Consider the following 20408-nt stretch of genomic DNA (forward strand, 5'->3'; position numbering starts at 1 on the left):
AAGGTCCCGCCCCCTCCCCACCCCCAGCCAACGGTTTTAACGGTTCTGGGAAAAAGTTTTAAGGTTGGGATTCCCCTTCCTGCGTCGCCGCGCATGCCGCCGCCTCGCGCTCACGTACATGCCCTCCGGGATGTGCCCTCAAACCTCCACTCTCAAACTTGGCTGCTCAAGGCAGACCCTCCTCACCTGGCTCGCTCCACGCCGCTGGCAGTGGGGCAAACAGGGTTATTCTAAACGGACACTGGGGAGGAGCCGCCTGTGAGGGGACAGCGCCGGGATGGGGTCAAGAGGTCAGTGTGTGACTGGGGCTGAGGTGATGTGCGCCAAGGCAGGGCACTGGAAGCTTCTAGAATAGGAGGCTCAGCTGGAGCCACAGAACTGAGGCCCTGAAGAAAAAGAGGGCAAAAGGCAAGAAAGTGGCAGGGGTTGGTGGCCTGTTGGGGGCTGGAATAGCGTAAGGGCAGGGACTGTGGACCGAAGCCAGGGAGATATAACTGCTGCTGAGGGTGAGAGATGATTTTGGAATCAATGAAACAGGATAGCATTCACAGACACAGTGAAGGAGTATCGCGGCGATGAAATTGGGTGGAGCCCGGGATACGCTGGGCCTGCAGGGTAAGGGGAAAGCCGACAAAAAAGCCAGAGAAAACTGTCAAGGGAAGAAATCAGCTGTGACACACATGGCTGAGGTGTCAGGAAAAATGAGTGAAACTGTGACATGGGTGACCCTGACAGGAATTGTCTCAGGGATATTAGTAAGGGGGAAAAAAGAATCTGGTGTGTGGATTGCAAGGCCAGAAGGAGAGATTTGGTACATCCATGAGGGGAAAAACTACAGGCGAGAGACAGGAGTGACCAACTGATACAACAGGACAATAGTGGTAAATCTCAAAATAACTACACCAAGTAAAAAATCACACACCAAAGAAAACATACAGTGCAGTTTTCCTTATATGTAAGGTTCTATTTGTGTAGGTTCTGTAATTCACACCATAACACTGAAGAGCAGAATGGGGGTTACCTGAGAGAAACGGAGCCATAGTGAAGGATTAGCAATGGACAGAAGGAAATTTGAAGGCGAGGGAGGGTTACGTTCACTATCTTGATGGTAGCAATATTTCTAGGTGTATTCTACATGTATCTCAGAAAGTATCAAAGATAAAAAAAAAAAGATTGTGGAGTTGAAAACCTCTTGTCTCTCCCTTGAGACCCTGATAAGATACTGTCCTTACTCTCCTCCCTACATGATTGCTGTAATAAGCTGGCTTGTTTCTGTGCATGCTTTATATTTTTAGTTGATATAGAGCATTGTTTTTGCCCATTTGTTTCATTTTATAAATAATATAATTTTCAAGTCCCATATTTTAAGATTTATTTATCTGAGGGGCCAGTGCTATAGCTCACCCTGTGGTGCCACTATCCCATATGGGTACCGATTTGTGTCCTGGCTGCTCCACTTCCTATGCAGCTCCCTGCTTGTGGCCTAGGAAAGCAGTCAAGGACGGCCAAGTCCTTGGGACCCTGCACCCGCTTTGAAGACACAATAGAGACTCCTGGTTCCTAGCTTCGGATTGGCTCAGTTCCAGCCACTTAGAGAATGAACTAGTCAATGGAGGATCTTTCTGTCTCTCCTTCTCTCTGTAAATCAGTCTTTCTGATAATAAATAAATAATATATCTGAAAAGCAGAGAGGAAGAGATCTTCCATCTGCTGGCTCACTCTCCAAATGGCCATAATGAGTTTCTTTTGCCCCGTGCCAAAGCCAGGAGCCAGGAACTCTATCTGGATCTCCTTCACGGATGACAAGGTCTCGAGCATCTGAGCTATCTTCTGCTGCCTTTTGAAGCACATTAGCAGGGAACTGGATCAGAAGCACCAGCCATGACTTGAACCATACTGATAGAGGACTCAGCATCAAAAAAGGCAGCTTAACCTACTGCACACCAATGATTGCACTTAAACAATATGCTTCATACATCTTTTTAAAACTTTTTAAAATTAGTGTTTTATCTGAAATAGTTACAGAGAGAAAGGGAGAGGTAGAAAGAGATCTTCTATCCCAAATGGCCACAGACAGGGCTCTGCTAGGCTAGAGCCAGAAGTTAAAGCTTCATCCAGGTCTTTCAGCAGATGGCAGGGGCCTAAGCTTTTGTGCCATCCTCTGTTGTTCTACAAAATTTATTAGCAGGGAACTGGATAGGAAGTGGAGCAGCCAGGACTTGAACTGATGACCATATGAGATTTTTTTAATGCTGCAGGAAATAATTTAACCTGCCAATATTGGTCCTTACAACTTGACTTTCTAACATGTTTCTGGTTTATCTCTGTGAATTAAAATATTTTTAACATATTCATAGTAACCTCCAGTTTTTCATTCTGTGAGTATAGATTATTTTTAAAGATTTATTTTTATTAGAGAGGCATATCAAATTTTAAAAAGGAAGGAGAAACAGAGAGAAAGATCTTCCATCCTCTGGTTCACTCCCCAAATGGCCAGAATGCCTGGATCTGAGCTGATATGGAGCCAGGAACGAGGATCTTCTTCCAGGCCTCCTATAAGAGTGCAGGGTCACAGGCTCGGTGAGGTAATGGAGCAGCTTAATTCCTTGCCCTGCACATGCCAGGGTCCTATATGGGCAACAGTTCATATCCCAGTGGCCCCACTTCCCATCCAGTTCCCTGTTTGTTGTCTGGGAAAGCAGTCGAGGACGGCCCAAAGTCTTGGGACCCTGCACCCGCGTGCGATGGAAGATCTTCCTCTCTGTCTTTCCTCCTCTTTGTATATCTGACTTTCCAATAAAAATAAATTAATTAAAAAAAAAAGAGTTCAGGGTCCCAAGACATTGGGCAGTCCTCCACTGGTTTCCCAGGCCACAAGCAGGGATCTAGAAGGAAAGTGGAGCAGCCAGGACATGCACTGGTGCTCCTATGGGATCCCGGCACTTGAAGGTGAGGATTTAGCCATTCAGCCATAGTTTATTTTTGTCATCATTGTCCTATGGATGAATCCTCAGGATGCTTACAGTTTTTTCAGCCTACACAGGTTGAGTATTCATAACCTAAAAACCCAAAATCTGATATGTTCCAAAATCCAAAAACTTCTTAAAGTACTGACATACCACAAGTGGAACATTTCACACCTGACTCATGTGATGACAGTTCACAAAACATAGGCCTGCTAAAAATATTGTAAAATTTAGAGCAGGTAATTAGGCTACCAGTGAAGGTACCCATGTCACATATTGGGGTTCCTAGGTTCAGTTTGTGGCTTCAGCTTCCTGCTAATGCAGACCTGAGAGGTCACAGTGATGGCTGCAGGGAATGGGGTCTTTCCACCCTTGTGGAAGGCCTGGGTTGCATCTTGCTGTTAACTTTAGCCCCGTGCAGCCCCAGCCATTGTGGGCTTTTTGGGGAGTGAACCAACCAGGGGTCCCAGATGTCTCTCTTTTCGTCTCTCTGCTTCAGTTTTTTTTTTTTTTTTTAATTTTCGTTGTCTCAAATTTTTAATATTTTTATTTGAAAGGCAGAGTTACAGAGAGAAGGAGAAAGTAGAACAGGTTTTCTATCCACTGATTCATTCTTCAGCAACAATGGCCAGAGCTGAGCCAATCCAAAACCAAGAGCCAGAAACTTCCTCCGGGTCTCCCACTTGAACACAGGGGCCCAAGGACAAGAGCTATCCTTTGTTACCTTCCCAGGCTGTAAGCATGGAGCTGGAATGGAAGTGGAGCAGATGGTACTGCAGTTGGTGTCCATATGGGATCCCAGTGCCACAAGTGGAAGCTTAGCTTGCTATGTCACAGCACTGGCCACACAAGCAAATTTTATATTTAGACTTACCCCAGGATATCTCACCTCGTATATGCCAATATATATTTTTTTTAAAGATTTATTCATTTTATTACAGCCAGATATATACAGAGGAGAGACAGAGAGGAAGATCTTCCGTCCGATGATTCACTCCCCAAGTGAGCCGCAACGGGCCGGTGCGCGCCGATCCGAAGCCGGGAACCTGGAACCTCTTCCGGGTCTCCCACGCGGGTGCAGTGTCCCAGTGCATTGGGCCGTCCTCAACTGCTTTCCCAGGCCACAAGCAGGGAGCTGGATGGGAAGTGGAGCTGCCGGGATTAGAACCGGCGCCCATATGGGATCCCAGGGCTTTCAAGGCGAGGACTTTAGCCGCTAGGCCACGCCGCCGGGCCCGTATATGCCAATATTTTAAAGTCTGAAATCTGAAAACACTTTTGTGTTCAAACATTTCATATAAGGGATACTCAGCATATATATAAATGCTACAATGAACCTTTTTACACCCATAAGTATATGGGAGGATCTCTCTAGACCAATTGCACTAGGCTTTCTGGATATTAGGTTTTCTGCCAATGAAAACCACTGGAGTCTGAGTGTTTCCTATTGTTGAACTTTTTATTTTTATTTATTTATTTTTAATTTATTTTTATTGGAATGTCAGGTTTACAGAGAGAAAGATCTTCCATCTGGTGGTTCACTCCCCAAGTAGCTGCAATGGCAGGACCTGTGCCAATCTGATGTCAGGAGCCCAGAGCCTCTTCTGGGACTTCCACACAGGTGCAAGATCCCAAGGCTTTGGACTGTCCTCGACTGATTTCCCAGGCCACAAGCAGGGAGCTGGATGGGAAGCAGGGCCTCCAGGGTTAGAACTGATGCCCATTTGGGATTCTAGTGCTTGTAAGGCGGGCCCAAAATAAATGCATGTTAAAGCAAAGTAAACATTGTCTTTATTTGACAGAGAGCTCCCATCTGCTATTACCTTGAGTACCTGTAACATCTGCCCCCCCCCCCCGCAAGAAAAGACTGAAGCTAAGAGCCAGTATCTCAATCTAGGTCTCCCATGTGGATGACAGGAATCAAGTCGTCACTCCAGCTGAACTTATCAACAACTCGTTCAAATGGCCAGCATCTTTCGGTTAGTAAATGACATGAAGTGTTCCTGTCCCCGTGTCATAAACAAAAGTCAATAATGTGTGCAAGGGACGCTCAGGCTGACAAGCATGATGACAAACATTTGTGTGCTCTTCCTTGTATCCCGCAGTTCCACTCTTGGTCCTTCACCGTGACCCTCGGAGCATCTATCTGTCCTGATAACCATTCCCAGTAACCGTACACTTTAGCAGGTATGTGGGCACAGCTTTATTCTGAAGCTACAGTCTTAGGAGCCATCAACCTCTTAAACGTTTCTTCTAACTCTATGCAATGCTTGCTAAATTTAATTCCTGGCAGGATGGTTACCTACATACACACATATCCACATGGATGTATATGTGTTTACATATAGACCCGTTGCTAAATCAATAGGTGGAATGTCTTCTTGGCCTATTGTTCTGCCTTTTAAGTAGGTGATAACATTTTTAATGCATAGCTTTAAAAGTACGTGGCTTGCCTCAACAATATTTTTCAATATAGCGTTGGCTGCAAGTCCATGTGACTCCACTGTGGAGCCCTATAATGTGCTTACATAAGGGCCCTCCCTGCCTGCTAATGCCAAGATTTATCTCTCATGGAGAAGAAAAAGCAGCACCAAGAAGCCCCAGACTGGGTGCTGCCTCAACAAACAGCAGCATTGTGGAGTCACTAGTGCCTTGTCTCTAAGCAACAAGAAGCTGACTATACATCTCTTTCCTCAGACATAGCCTTAAAAAGACAAGAAGAAAAGTGGACATTTCAGTTCCCTTCCTGGAAAGATGCAAAGTGCTTTAATAGGCTCCTGGGTAAGAGTACACTTTTTTAAAAGATTTTTTTTTAAGATTTATTTATTTTATTACAAAGTCAGATATACAGAGAGGAGGAGAGACGGAGAGGAAGATCTTCCGTCCGATGATTCACTCCCCAAGTGAGCCACAACGGCCGGTGCTGCGCCAATCCGGAGCCAGGAGCCAGGAACCTCCTCCAGGTCTCCAACGCGGGTGCAGGGTCCCAATGCATTGGGCTGTCCTCGACTGCTTTCCCAGGCCACAAGCAGGGAGCTGGATGGGAAGTGGAGCTGCCGGGATTAGAACCGATGCCCATGTGGGATCCCGGCGCGTTCAAGGCGAGGACTTTAGCCGCTAGGCCACGCCACAAGGCCCTAAAAGATTTTTAAAGAAGATTTATTTATTTTATTGGAAAGGCAGATATACAGAGAGAAGAGACAAAAATCTTCTATCCATTAGTTGCTTCCCCAATAGCTGCAATAGCCGGAGCTGAGCTGATCCAAAGCCGGGAGCTAGGAGCCTCTTCCAGGTCTCCCATGTGTCCCAAGGCTTTGGGACATCTTCCACTGCTTTCCCAGGCTACAGGCAGGGAAGCTGGATGGGAAATGGAACAGCTGGGATATGAAGCAGCACCCACATGGGATGCCAGTGCTTGGAGGTAAAGGGTTAGCCAATTGAGCCGTCATGCTGGCCCCAAGAATGCACTTTAGAATAACATTGGTGCCTATGGTTGCGCCTGAAATCTGCGCAAGTCCTGAGAGTGGGATGAGAAGATGTTTCATCCAATATCCAGGCTGCTTGGAGGAGCCCTGAGCTGCCTCTTTCTCCTCTGCTGTTGAGATCATTCCTGGAGCCTTCCTGACCTTCCTGATAGCCTGTCCCCCATAATGTATCCTGTTCTCACACTAGCCAACTACAGCACATCATCTGTCCAACACCCCCTTTGCTCCCTGCTATAGTTCCATTACCACCTGACTTTGAATTTGACTGGCTCTCTACTTTGGGAACATCCTGAGGGCCAAGACTGCCTGTTTTCCATGCCCAGCTCCCTGCCTGGAATAGAGTTAAGGTCCACTAAATACTGTTGAACCAATAAAAAGGCAACAAGCAATGGTTGACAAATGGTAGCAGGGTGGATAGTCTTACAGGGATGGAAAGACATAAGACATAAGAAAGACTTAAGACCTTCCTAGGCCTGTTAAGTAGCCTCCCTTGATGGCCAGCGGTCATGCTCAGGATAGACGGTTTTTTTCACTCAGAGTTGTGACTGTGGGTGATTGGAGACCGTTATCAGATCTCAAGACAAAGAGGTGAGGCCTTGAGAACTTGCAGGTGTGACTACCCATGGGATGCCCACCTAACGGCGTCAGCAGAGTGGAACTCCCTTCTTGTACCCCTGATGGAGGCACATTTCCATAATCTCCCAGTGCTTTTCTCTAAAGTTCTCTCCAGAAGGCATTCTCTGTTGGTGAAACACTCCTTTTGGAATGACTGTGGGTGGCAAACAGGTGCTCACAACTTTGTCGATAGATGAGGAGGAAGTGGACTTTTGCACTTCAGGGATGTTTGAGCACAGTAGGGAAGTACCACGTACACCACTATTGCCTCTCCTCACCCAACTCACCCGCATCACACACATAGCCCTCCCAGGTGAGTCAGCACAGCTGGGGCCAACTGTCCCAGTAACAGATGGAAACACATTTTTGCTAGCCCTTCTCCTCTATATTATTTATATTCTGTCAGGAAGTCCCACAAGGGGATTCTAGTCTGGATTCCTTGGAATCCTCAGGTGGGGACCCTGAGATCTGGAACCAAGAACGGGGGTTTGAGTGTGTCTGCCTTCTACCTTCTGCCTTCTTATAGCACAACAGTGGTTTCTACGGGCATTACAGAGGCCAATTCAAGAGCGAAAGTGCTAGAGAATACCGCCTTGCAGCCAAGCCCCAGCCTCCAGCAGCATTCCTGCAGCGATGTCAGGTAAAAGGCAACCCCCCGGGATGTGAAGGTAACTGGGCAACTTCCTGCTTTCCCAGGCACTACAGGCATCAAAACCAGCCCTCCTCCTGAAGGACTGACACTCAGGACCATCCAATCCCTGGGGAAGCCATGAGGGCTTGGCTCTTCTTTCCTGAACTGTCAGATCTTCTCCCTACAGATAGGGCAGAGAAGGGCAGGTGCCAAATTGGACAGTCTTGCTCACTACTCCTTCTAGTAGGAGGAAGGAAGGGCCAGCTGGTTTTGTGACTCAGTGAATTAAGCTGTCACTTAACGATACGGCTTCCCATGTGTCACTTTAAATCCCAACTGTTCTGCTTCCAATCTAATTCCCTGCTAAGGTGCTTGGGAAAACAGTGAATGCTGCCTCAGAGCTTGGGCTCCTGCCCACCCATAAGATCTCACTGCAGTTCTGGTTCCAACAAACAGACTTAGACTTGGGCCAGTCCATTTGTTGTGGGAATCAGCTAGCAGAGGAAAGATTCTTTCTCTGTTTCTGCCTCTCTGTAACTCTGCCTTTCAAGTAAACAAATAAAGGAAAGAGGAGGAAGGCCAGGGTGCAGATAGAATGTGTAGCTATGGGACAAGAGCCTCTAGAACTCAGGAAGTGAGCCTTGAATTTTGCTGACAACCACCATTGATGCCTCCAAACCCCATTGTCCAGCCACAGCTGGCCTCATGGTCCAAAACTTTGAGAATGAACAGCAGGCTTCCTTTGGTCAGACAGAGCAGTGGTATAGGAAGAGACTGGGTACTAGTGCACACATCTAGTCACAGAGGACTGGAAGGAGGGATGGCAGAGGGAGCCTAAGGTAGCTTGAAAAAGCTTTTGGGCTGGCATAATCACCTGGTTAATCCTCTACCTGCAAGCATGAGCATTCCACATGGGTACTGGTAATGTGACCTGGCTGCTCCACTTACATGGAGCAGGCAGTTCTCTGCTTGGGAAAGCAGTGAAGGATGACCCAAAGTCTTGGGACTGTGCACCCTCATGGGAGACCCTTAGGGGTCTTCTGGGTTCTGCTCCTGATTGGCTCAGCTGTGGCTGTTGTGGCCATTTGCAGAGTGAACCAGTAAATAGAAGATCTTTCTTTCTTTCTTTAAATTTTCCTTTCCAATAAAAATAAATATTTAGAAAGAAAAAAAGAAGGAAGGAAGGAAGGAAAAAAGAAAGGAAGAAAGAAAAAGGAAGAAAGAAAAGAAAACTAAGAAAGAAAGCCTGGTGCAGTAGCCTAGTGGCTGGAGTCTTCACCTTGCATGTGCCAGGATCCCATATGGGCACCGATTCATGTCCCAGCTGTTCCACTTTCCTTCTAGCTCCCTGCTTGTGGCCTGGGAAAGTAATGGAGGGTTCAAGGCCTGGGGATCCTGCACCCATGTGGGAGACCTGAGGGAGCCTCCTGGCTCCTGGGTTCAGATTGGCTCGGCTCTGTTGCAGCCGCTTGGGGAGCAAATCAGTGGATGGAAGATCTTTCTTTTTGTCTTTCCTTCTCTATGTAAATCTGCATTTCCAATAAAAATAAATATTAAAAAAAAAGAAAGGAAAGAAGATAAGTCTTATTTTTGGGAGAGAGAGACAGGGCCCAGGTCTTCTACCATTTGCCTATCTAGAGACATGAAGGAGGCCCTGTGTGTTATCAGCCAGGGTTCCAACCATGAAAGCAAACTCAAAACAGAAGGTGAAGGAGTGGATGCAGAAGCTCTTGGGAAAAAGGGGTCTCATGGGTTGGCAACAACAGCCCAGTAATTAAATAACCCAGTAACAAAAACCCAGTGGTTATTGCTGCTGAGCCTAGAGGGCTAAGTGGGAAGTAGTGTGGTGAGAGCCACACTGAGGGAAGGCTGGGGTCAGAGTCAAGCAGGAGCTGTCCCAAGAGAGCACCAGGAGAGGAAGTACCACCTCCTTCTTTCCCTCTGTTACCTCCTAGAGCTCCTTGGTGACTGGACAAAGGGAGCCTGGTCTTAGAGGGGCACTCAGTCAGCCTTCCGGGCAAGGTTAGGGAGAAGGAAGACAGAGCGGACCAAAGGGGAGCCCAGAATGTGCTTGCTGGTTCCCCAGCTTCTGGACAAGTCCTACTGGATTTCCCAAGAAATGCTTTCCCTAATTGAGAGATCCTAGAATCAGCCATCGGGTGGAACCTGAACTTCTTAGCATTTCCAGTTGGAAGGACCACCTTGCACTTCTTACCAAAGTAGGCTCAAATGTAGTTGTCAAAAATTCATCCATCCAGGGCAACCTCCATTGTGAGAGTGATGGAATAGGGACAATGTAAGGAAAGAAACAGCCTGTAATGGCTAGAGTTGTGGCATATGTTACCAGCAACTGGTACAAGATACCAGTTGTGGCATAAGATACCAGCAGCTGGGACTGGTGTTTTCACACAGTGGATAAAACACTGCCTGTAACATGATATCTATATGGATACTGGTTGGTGTCCTGGCTCCTCCACTCTTTTGTTTAAGATTTACTTATTTGAGCCTGGTGCTGTAGCCTAGCTGGCTTGCATGCGTCAAGATCCCACATGGGCGCAGATTTTAGTCCTAGCAGCCTCACTTCCCATCCAACTCCCTGCTTGTGGCCTGGGAAAGCAGTCAAGGATGGCCCAAAGCCTTGGGACCCTGCACCCGTGTGGGAGACCCGGAAGAGTCTCAGGTTTCCTGGCTTCAGGTCTCCCAGAAGAGTCTCAGCTCCAGCTGCTGTGGCTGTTTGGGGAGTGAATCATTGGACATAAGTTCTTCCTCTCTGTCTTTCCTCCTCTCTGTATATCTAAGTTTCCAATAAAAGTAAATCTTAAAAAAAAAAAGATTTACTAATTTTTATTTGGAAGGCAGATTTTACACACAGAGAAGGAGAAATAGAGAGAGAGGAATTTTCTATCCACTGATTCACTCCCACCAAATGGCTACAATCGCCAAAGTTGAGCTGATCTGAAGCTGGAAGCCAGGAGCTTCTTCTGGGTCTCCCGTGCAGGTGTGACAGGCCCAAGGACTTGGGCCATCTGCTGCTGCTTTCCCAGGCCATAAGCAGAGAGCTGGATCAGAAGATGAACATCCAGAACATGTACTGGTGCCTACATGCGATGCTGATGCTTCAGGTGAAGGATAGCAATTCCTTGCAAGTGGCCTGGAAAAGGCAGTGAGATGCTCCTTGGGTGCTTGGACCTCCATCACTCGATGAAGCTCCTGCCTCTTGGCTCCAGCCCTGGCAAATTATTGCTGTTTGGGAAATGAATCAAAAGATGAATGATTTTTGTCTCGCAATCTCTGTCTGTAACTCTGCTTTTCAAATAAATAAATAAATAGATGTATCTATTTATTTGCAACACAGAGATAACAGAGAGAGAGAGATTTTCCATGTACTGATTAACTTTCTGTATGGCTGCATCAGTCAGGGCTGGGCCAGGCCAAAGCTGGGAGCCAAGAACTTCTTCTGGGTCTCCACATGGGTGCAGGAGCACAAACATTTGAGAAATCTTCCACTGCTTTCCAAGGCTCATTAGCAAGCAGGGGGTTAGGTTAGAAGTGGAGCAGCCAGGATACCCATCTGGAATGCCAGCACTGCAGGTAGCAGCTTTTCTCGCTATGCCACAAAGCCAGCCCCCTAACAGATAAATCTTAAAAAAAAAAAAAAAAAAAAATAGGCCACGTGGCTCTTCCTGCTCAAAGTCTGCAGTTAGCTTGCAGAGGCAGCTGTCAGCCCAGACACCAGAATGTCCTCTGAATCTAATAAACTCATTCCCTCGGGATGGCCACATGGGAAACGTGTTCTGGCCACTGGTTAAAGTAAAAAGTTTCCACAGAAAGAATCTGCAAACATTAGTTGTATCTCCAAATACCAGGCCCGGTGTGTCTTGGGCTCAGGTTGTATAAATGTCAAGTCTCCTGGTTCTTTCGGGAACGTAAAGCTGTTTTAATTAAAGAAGCTGCTCGGGACTGTGCATACTGGCCAGCGGCACGTGCTTTCAGCTACCTGATGAGGATTTTGTTGCTTAAACCTGTGCAAGATGTGGCATCCATTTTCCTCTGGTGGGAGGGGCAGGGACAGTTTGCCAGGACATTGAGATGCAAGAAAACTCCTTTCTCTCCTCCTTCATTTTTTTCTTCTAAGCCAGGCTAGCTTATCCCAGTTGTCACCTGCTATAACTCTTGGAAAGTGTAACTTGGTTCCTGTTCATTCCTAAGGGCAGACCACCATTGCAGACATTCATAGCCACAGTCCTACAACTGCTGAGCCCTGGCTGCTGCCCCAAACCCCAGCCTGCCACAGAATGCTCCCTCTTAGCACTCTGCTGACTTCAGACCAGCCAGCCTCTAGATGTAGATATTACCCCCTCCCTGAACACTTAACCTCTTTTTCAAGGCTCCTTAAGTGGAAAAGCCCAACCTTGGCCCCCACATGCCTGGAGACCACGTAGTGGAAAAGGAGCTCCAGTGGCTTAAATGCAAAGATGTAGGTGATCATTCTCCTCAGGAAAAGAAAAAAACCCCAGAGCTGCCTGGGTGGGGAGGAAATGACTGCTCTTCTCACCATACTCCCACAGTGCTGAGAACAAAACTCAAATCAGTGGGAGGCGATAGCTGATCCTGCCACTGCAGGAATAATGAGTTTCCCTGAAGAGGAGCTGCCTCCAACAGCAGAAGCATCCACATTTGGAGCTGCGGGCCATTCTGTGGGCAAGGAAGGCAGGCGTTCGACAAAGTGGTAAAATCGCCATTTAATGTGCCTACAACCTAAATTGAAATATCTGGTATGAGTCCCAGTTCCTCCACTTCTGATCCAGTCTCCTGGGAGGCAGCAGGTGATGGCTCAAGAACTTGGGTCCCTACCACCCTCATGGGAGTCCCAGTTTGGGTTCCAGGCCCCTGCCATCAGCCTGACCCAACCGAAGTGACACTGCAAAGGGAAGATCTCTTCCTTTACCCCTCTGCCTTTTAGATAAAATGAAAATAAATTTAAATATTTTTACAAAGTGGTAAAGACATCTAGGGGTCAACTGAACATTTCCTTTTTAAAAAGATTTATTTGTTTTTATTGGAAAGGAAGATATACAAAGAGATAGATCTTCCGTCTGCTACTTTATTCCCTGAGCGGCCGCAGTAGCTGGAGCTGAGCCAATCCAATGCCAGGAGCCAGGAGCTTCTTCTGGGTCTCCCATGCAGGTGCAGGATCCCAAGGCTTTGGGGCGTCCTCGACTGCTTTCCCAGGCCACAAGCAGGGAGCTGGATGGGAAGTGGAGCAGTTGGGATACATCCATATGGGATCTTGGTGGAAACAAGGTGAGGATTTAGCCAGCAGGCTATCACGCCAGGTCCCTACTGCATTTTTTTTTTTTTTTTACAGTTTCCACTAAGATTGACTTATTCTATTGGAAAGTCAGATTTACACAGACAAGGAGAGAAAGAGAGATTTTTCTGTCCATTGATTCACTCCCCAAGTGACCCCAACAGCTAGAACTGAGCTGATCTGAAGCCAGGAGCCCGGAGCTGCTTCTGAGTCTCCCATGTGGGTTCAGGGTCCCAAGGCTTTGGGCAGTCTTTTACTGCTTTCCCAGGTCACAGGCAGAGAGCTGGATGGGAAGTGGAACAGCTGGGGGATTAGAACCGGCACCTACGTGGGATCCTAGACACATGCAAGGCAAGGACTTTTAGCCACTAGACTACTGTGCCTGGCCCCCAATTTCTTTTTCTTTTTCTCTTTTTTTAAACTTTGACTGCCATCTGTTAGTTCATGCTCTGAATGCCTGAAGTAACCACACCTGGTCTAAGCTGAAGCCAGGAGCTCAACCCAGTTTTCCCATGAGAATGGCAGGAACCCTATTATTTCAGACATCATTGCTACCTTAGAGCCGGCCTTAGAAAGAAGTTGGAATCAGAAGTCAGAACCCGTCTCCTTGCAGCACGAGAGCAGAGCAGGAGCTACGGCCATGGCTGGACAAGCACTGAGGAAGTGTCTTCCTCTCTTTGACCAGGTGTTGGTTGAAAGGAGTGCTGCGGAAACCGTCACCAAAGAAGGCACATGCTCCCAGAAAAATCTCAAGGAAAAGTGTTGCAGGCAACAATAATGGCTGTGGGATCAGGCTCTAAAGAGAGTAACCAGTTAGTGTGAAAGCAAGAGATAAAGCTCTTCTTTCAAAATATGGAGGCACCAAAGTGCTTCTAAATGACAAGAATTGTTTTCTATTTAGAGATGGTAACATTCTTGGAAATTATGTAGACTGAATTCTGTTGAAACGGCATCACATGAAGCTGCCCAGTCTATTGAAGTTCTAAATTCTTTCATCATGTAAATAATTGCCATGTCTCTTTTATAATAAACTGATGCTGTCTAAAATAATGATACCTGTTTGTCTCTAAACTTTAGTTTCATTGTTCCCCAGTATAAACATGTCCAAATAAAATATATAAACAAAAGAGGTCAAAGCTGCGAATTAAACAAAGGTATAATAATATGCTGCATTTTCCTTATTTTTATTAGAAATGCAGATTTCCAGGGAGAAGGAGAGACAGAAAGATCTTCCATCCTCTGGTTTACTCCCCAAGTGGCCACAACAGCCAGATCTGTGCTGATCCGAAGTGAGCAGCCTGGAGCTTCTTCCAGGTCTCTCTCATGGGTGCAGGGTCCCAACGCTTTGGGCCATTTGCCTAGGCCATAAGCAGGGTCTTGGAAGGGAAGTGGAGCAGCCAGGACACAAACTGGTACCCATATAGAATCTCAGCTTAAAGATGGAGGATTAGTCAGCTGAAGCATCACGGCACTGCCCACCTTCCATCAAAATATGTTGTTTTTAAAAAGTTATTTATGTATGTATTTGAAAAGCAGAGTGTGGGAGAGAGAATGAGGAGAAAGATCTTTTATCTGCTGATTGACCCTCCAAATCAAATGGCTGTAACTGCAGATCTGGACCCAGGCTGTTTTCATATCCACCTGGTGGCAAAAATCCAACCTCTTAGGTCATCTTCTCTGCTCTCTTCCCAGGTGTAATAGAAGGAATATGGATCACAAGTGGGGCTTTAACTTGCTATGAACCAAGACCAACACCATAACTACAAAGCTAAATGCCCAGACACTCAGTTTTGTTTCTCAATTTTTATTTATTTTTCTTTAACAACTTAGAGATGTATTTTTTAAAATTTTATCTGAAAGGCAAAAAGACAAACACACCAATAGATCTACCATCTGCTAGTTCACTCCCTAAGTGCCTATAACACCTGAGATGGGCCCAGGCCGAAAGCAGAAACTCAGCATTGCGTCTAGTTCTCCCCACGTGAACTGCAAGGGCACAACTCCCTGGGCTGTGAGCTGCTGCCATTTAGTGCCCATTAGCAGGACACTGGAGCCAGGATGAGCAGGGCACTCCTCTGCAGGATGTGGACATTCTGAGCTACATCTTAACCAGTACCACAAGCACCTGCCCCAGACTTCTCAAAAGCTGATACCAGCACTGAGATGATTCTAGATTCATAAGCATATGTAAGACATCAGAGAGATCCCATCTCTGCTCTGTCCAGTTTTTCCAAATGGTAACTTTTTATGAAGATGTAGTATCACAAGCAACACATTGACACTTAAGCCACATGTCAGCTTGATTCAGTTGTCCTCAGTTTTATTCTTACTGTTGTTTGTGTGTGAGAGAGGGAGAGAGTTGAGATCTAGAAAATGTTTTCAGCTGTGTAAGTCTGGTCATCACCACAGTTTAAATACTGTCCAATATTACAAGAAGCCCTGTATTGTCTTTTTATTACCATACCCATTTGCCTCCCACTCATTCACCATTCCCCTATTCCTAACCACCGATATTTCTTCCATTTTTAAAAATGTACCACTGTGGTACGGCACATTAGCCTAGTGGCTAAAGTCCTTGCCTTGCATATGCCAGGATCCCATAAGGGTGCCAGTTCTAATCCTGGCGATCCCGCTTCCCATCCAGCTCCCTGCTTGTGGCCTGGGAAAGCAGTTGAGGATGGGCCAAAGTCTTGGGACCCTGCACCCATGTGGGAGACCCAGAGGAGGCTCCTGGCTCCTGGCTCCTGGCTTCAGATTGGCACAGCTCCGGCCACTGTGGTCACTTGCGGAATGAATCAATAGATGCAAGATCTTTCCTCTCTGTCTCTCTTCCTCCCAGTATATCTGCCTTTGCAATAAAAAATAAAATAAATATTTAAAAAAAAAAAGTGTAACCTTTAAAAAAATTATTTTGTACCAGTAAGGGCCCAGCACCATAGCCTAGTGGTTAAAAGTCATCACCTTGCATCTGCCGGGATCCCATGTGGGCACCAGGTCATATCCCAGCTGTTCCACTTCCCATCCAGCCCCCTGCTTATAGTCTGGCAAAGCAGAAAGAGGAAACCCAAAGCCTCAGGAGCCTGCACCCACTTTGGAGATCCTGAAGAAGGTCCTGACTCCTGGCTTCAGATCAGCTCAGCTCTAGCCATAGCAGATACTTGGGGAGTGAACCAGAGGACAGAAGATCTTTCTTTCCCTCCTCTAAATAAATCTGACTTTCCAATAAAAATAAATAAACATTTTTTAAAAGTGTGCTACTGAAAAAATATGATACTATAGTATGAAATCTTTGGAAATTGGCTTTTTTGCTCAGTATAATTAAACCCAAGTTGTACATATAAATGGATTATTTCTTTTCCTGACTGAGTGGTAGTCCATGGCACATGTGTACCAGTTTGTTGAACCATTCTACTAGTAAAGATTTGGACCAATTTTGGTGTTTGGTTCTTACAAACTTCTCTGATAGGAATGTTTGTGAACAGATTTGGGTAGTTTATTCTCTGGGTAAATGCTTAGGAGTATGATTTTTTGGGGGTTCTATGGCACATTTTTTGTTTGTGTGTTTGTTTTGCTTTTAAACTTCCAAATTGTTTTCCAGCATGACTGGATCATATGCCATCCCCACGAGCAATGCATGAATGATCTAGTTGCCCTGTATTCCTGCTGACATTTGCTTTTATCCCTATTTTTAATTTTAGCCATTCAGATAAATATGCGGTGACATATCGTGTGGCTTAAATTTGCATCTTCCTAATGTTGACTGATATTGAACATCTTTCTGTGTATTATTTCCCATCCACATAGCCTTTTAGGTGAAAGGTCTTCACATTGTTTGCCTAATTTTTTTAAAAGACTGATTTTATTTTTACTGGAAACTCAGATATACAGAGGAGGAGTCAGAAAGATCTTCCATCTGTTGATTCACTCTCCAAACAGCCGCAATGGCCAGAGCTATGCCAATCTGAAGCCAGGAGCTTGGAGCCTCCTCTGGGTCTCCCAGGCAGGTGCAGGGTCCCAAGGCTTTGGGCCATCCTTGACTGCTTTCCCAAGCCACAAGCAGGGAGCTGGATTTGACATGGGGCCACTAGCATAAGAACTGGCACCCATGTGGAATCCTGGCGCATGTAAGACGAGGACTTTAGCCACTAGGCTACAGCACCAGACCCTGTTTGCCTACTTTCTAATTAAATTGTTAGAATTCTTTATATATTCTAAATACTAATTCTTTGTTGGATATATAATTCATAGATATTTTCTGCAAATCTGTAGCTTTTCATACTCTTTATAAATGTTTACACAGACTTTTTAAAATGACATTGAGGTTTATTTATATCTCTTGCTTTGGTGGCTCTGTTCAAAATTCTTAAAAATTGTTTTTCCAAAAGCTTTTGATCCCCGTGGTATACATGGAGTTCATGTTCCAATGGGAGTTGTCAATCCATAAGCAATATCAGAATACAAAATCAAACAGTATATTCAGCAATGAAAAACGCAGACTGCTGACATATAGGCAAGGAAAGCCTCTAAAGAAAAAGAAGAGAGGGAATTATCTGTGTGTCCAGGAGGAATGGTGGTGGAAGGGCGTGAGTTGGCAGTACCTGACATATCTGAGGATCCATGAGGCCCTGTGGCTGGTGATACCGGAAGGACCCAAAGCATGTGGGTCTCATGGACCAATGTGATGATTCTGACCATTAAAAACATGATCTATTGTGTATTTTTGGCAATTAAAGTGTTATTTGACTTACCAAAGGAATTATACTGGCTGCTAAGAGGACAATAGATTGGGGAGGCAAGCTTGGAAGTAAGGACACTAGGCAGGAATCACCTGCAATGATTTACCTTGGCCTGGAACCAAGGACGCAGAAGGCAGGCTGAGGAGTGGTCTGATCCTGGTCCCATCCTTTTGATGGGAGTTTCTGGCACATTAGGTGTGGGATAGGAGAGAAGAGCATCATGGGGATACTGAGGTGTCTGACAGGACCTAGCTGCAGGGTCTGAGTTGGGGGAGGGGTGTTGCTGTGGGTAGACGGCATGAGGATGATTCAGAGCTCAGACGTGTCTGGAGATGACGTCCCGTTAAGTACTTACGTGGAGACCTCAAGTAGGAGCTTGACTCATGAGTCTGGAGCTCAGGAAGGAATTTGAGCGAAGGACAGACATTTTAGTTTCCAGATGTCTTTCAGGGCCAGGAGCCTGGGTGTGTTGACAGGGCATGTGCATAGAGGGGAAGAGGCCTGGAGCCTTGTTGCAGGCAATCTAAATTTAAAGGGCTCAGTGTGAAGCCTACACCACTGGCCCTTTGATGACAAGATACCTGGGTAGATGCCTCTGCTCCCTTCCTGACCATTAGCTCCAGAGGCTTCTGTTTGAGGGCAAGTTCCAGGATAAGCCATCCCAGGAGAGATGTGTGACTTTAAGTCGCCTCTGTCCTTTGAGTGTTGATAGTTTAGTGGTTCCTGTGTGGCGGAGGCTCCTGGCCGTTTCCCTCCGGTATGGGCCCTGAGACAGTACCCGGAGGATATCACTGTCCCCATGCATCTTGTTTGTCACTGTTTTTCAAGGAGCCGGTACAGCAGCATTTCTTCTCCAAGCACGACAACCGCACATCCTTCGACAAAGTGAGTGTTGGAAAGAATGAAAGCAGCCAGTCCCCCTAGTCTAGGTGGAGGACAGAGAAGGTGGCAGAACAGCTAAGACCTTGATGGAGGTGGGGTTGAGGGGCGGAGGATGGCTGCTTCTACAGGCAGAGGAGTACCATTCTCCCTCATTGCCATTCTCCTCACATTCCCTACATGGATGCCCTCTGTCAAAGCAGAGCAGGTACATGTAACTGGGTAGGGCTGGGGGAGGCGTCACTGACTCTCCAGATTTCCAAGTTGAACTGGATGGCATCTCTAAGAAAGCAAACAAAGGAGGCCAGGCCTCATGAGGTAGACAGGTTTAGTTTGGGGCCCAAGTGGGTGTCTGGTGCCAAGACTGTGGGCCAAGGGCCCGTACCGTTGAGAAGGGTCCTTACTGCCTGCTGCAGGGTATCGGAAGACAGAAGGACCTGCAGCGTCTATGGCAGCGGCACACCTTCCTGCGCTGGGCTCCCTGTGAGCTGGAGTTGAGCAGGCAGCGGCCTCTGGAATCCTCCTACCAGTCTGATTTCCGGACAACCCCTGAACCCTGCAAGCAACCCCAGCGCCTCGTCCACTTTGTGCAGGTCCGTCCCCCACACGTCAGTACCACCTACCAACAGAACTTCTGTCAGCCATCTCAGGGTGGCCACTGTGGCAGCCCCAAAGTAGGGACTCAGGCTTCGGTGACAGACACTCTACCTGACCTCCCGGGGGTGCCAAGACGCAGGCTGCTGCAGCACTACATCCACGCAGGGGTCTCAGAATGTTTGGACTGGTCCCGTACATTAAAGGACTACTAACCCAGGATTCTCCTTGGACTCACAGATCCTGAAGGTCAGGGGTGCAGAGCCAGATCCCACAGATGCGCACTATGGCATCCGTATGCTGTGTTGAAGAGGCACTGCCCTTGAAGCTGGCCACTAAATTAGAGGATAAGGCCTGCAGGAGGCCACAAGTCCAGAGGGTTGCTATGAACACAAGATATGGGGTCCCAGGGACCCAAATACTTGTGGCAAACCTGGCTGTGAACCCTTGGTACTCACGGTAGCTGCAAGCAAAGCAGAGCCAAACGGCAAAGGGCAGCAAAGGCTGGAGGGCAAGGGCAAGGGTTGGCAGCTGCTATCCTTAAGTAGCCACCTGGCCCTGCCCAAGGGATGGTTGCTCCACAGCTGCGACAGAGGGACACTGCCCTGGTCCAGTGGCAGCCCTGGACCATGTGTGTCTGTATAGGGGTAGGGAAGAAGGGTGAGGAGACGCTGTGTAACTTGGACCTACATGTCATTATATCCCTTGCTGCAGTTTCCCTTTTTTTTTTTTTTTTAAAGATAATTTATTTTAAAAGCAGAGTAGTGGTGGGGAGAGGAGAGGCACAGAATCTTCCATCCACTGGTTCACTCACCAAATGCCAAAACCTCTCTCTCCGGGTCTCCCATGGGGGTGGTAGGGATCAAGCAAGCACTGAAGCCATCTAGTGTTGCCTTCCCAGGTGCACCAGCCAGAAGCCGGACCAGAAGCAGAGCAGGGATCGTACCTGGGCTTACACACACTGCAGGGCCTTTGCTGTCTGAGCTCTTCTTCTATCATCCTAATGGTGCCCCTAACATCCAGCACAATAGAAGGGAGCAGTTACTCTGGGTCACCAAAGCTAAGACACCAGAGACCAGAATCAAGAAGCATCCCCCCCAGACCCTCGTTCCTGCCAGAGTTGAGGCTCCCAGAGAGGTAAGGGGGCAGAGGCTGATGGGTCAGCTTGGGTGTCTACACCAAGAGTCACAC

At 47.0% G+C, this 20408-nt stretch overlaps 1 protein-coding gene and 1 pseudogene across 3 annotated transcripts; both read left to right on the forward strand.

Annotated features, from left to right (window-relative positions):
- The first annotated feature begins 139 nt into the window (after nt 1–139).
- Nucleotides 140–19439, forward strand: C21H3orf84 (chromosome 21 C3orf84 homolog). 3 transcript variants are annotated; one of them, XM_058678682.1, is made up of 5 exons: nt 140–290; nt 5664–5747; nt 7593–7706; nt 18573–18629; nt 19019–19439. In XM_058678682.1, the coding sequence occupies exons 2-5, from the start codon at nt 5721–5723 to the stop codon at nt 19430–19432; spliced, it is 612 nt and encodes a 203-aa protein (XP_058534665.1). In that variant the 5' UTR covers nt 140–290; nt 5664–5720; the 3' UTR covers nt 19433–19439. The 3 variants fall into 3 exon arrangements, with proteins under 3 accessions (XP_058534665.1, XP_058534666.1, XP_058534664.1); XM_058678683.1 differs by lacking the exon at nt 140–290 and adding an exon at nt 4880–4945; XM_058678681.1 differs by lacking the exon at nt 140–290 and having other exon boundaries at nt 5563–5747.
- Nucleotides 13649–13943, forward strand: LOC101524390 (10 kDa heat shock protein, mitochondrial-like; annotated as a pseudogene).
- Nucleotides 19440–20408: the final 969 nt, after the last annotated feature.

Source organism: Ochotona princeps, chromosome 21, assembly GCF_030435755.1.
Source record: "Ochotona princeps isolate mOchPri1 chromosome 21, mOchPri1.hap1, whole genome shotgun sequence".
Lineage (NCBI taxonomy): Eukaryota > Metazoa > Chordata > Mammalia > Lagomorpha > Ochotonidae > Ochotona > Ochotona princeps.

What these genes read in the sequence shown, in the direction of transcription:
- C21H3orf84 (XM_058678682.1), top strand. Translation starts at nt 5,721, where the DNA reads ATGCAAAGTGCTTTAATAGGCTCCTGG. An exon ending in CATTCCTGCAGCGATGTCAG is followed by an intron (nt 7,707 to 18,572) that starts GTAAAAGGCAAC and finishes CTGTTTTTCAAG; the next exon opens with GAGCCGGTACAGCAGCATTT. An exon ending in ACCGCACATCCTTCGACAAA is followed by an intron (nt 18,630 to 19,018) that starts GTGAGTGTTGGA and finishes ACCGTTGAGAAG; the next exon opens with GGTCCTTACTGCCTGCTGCA.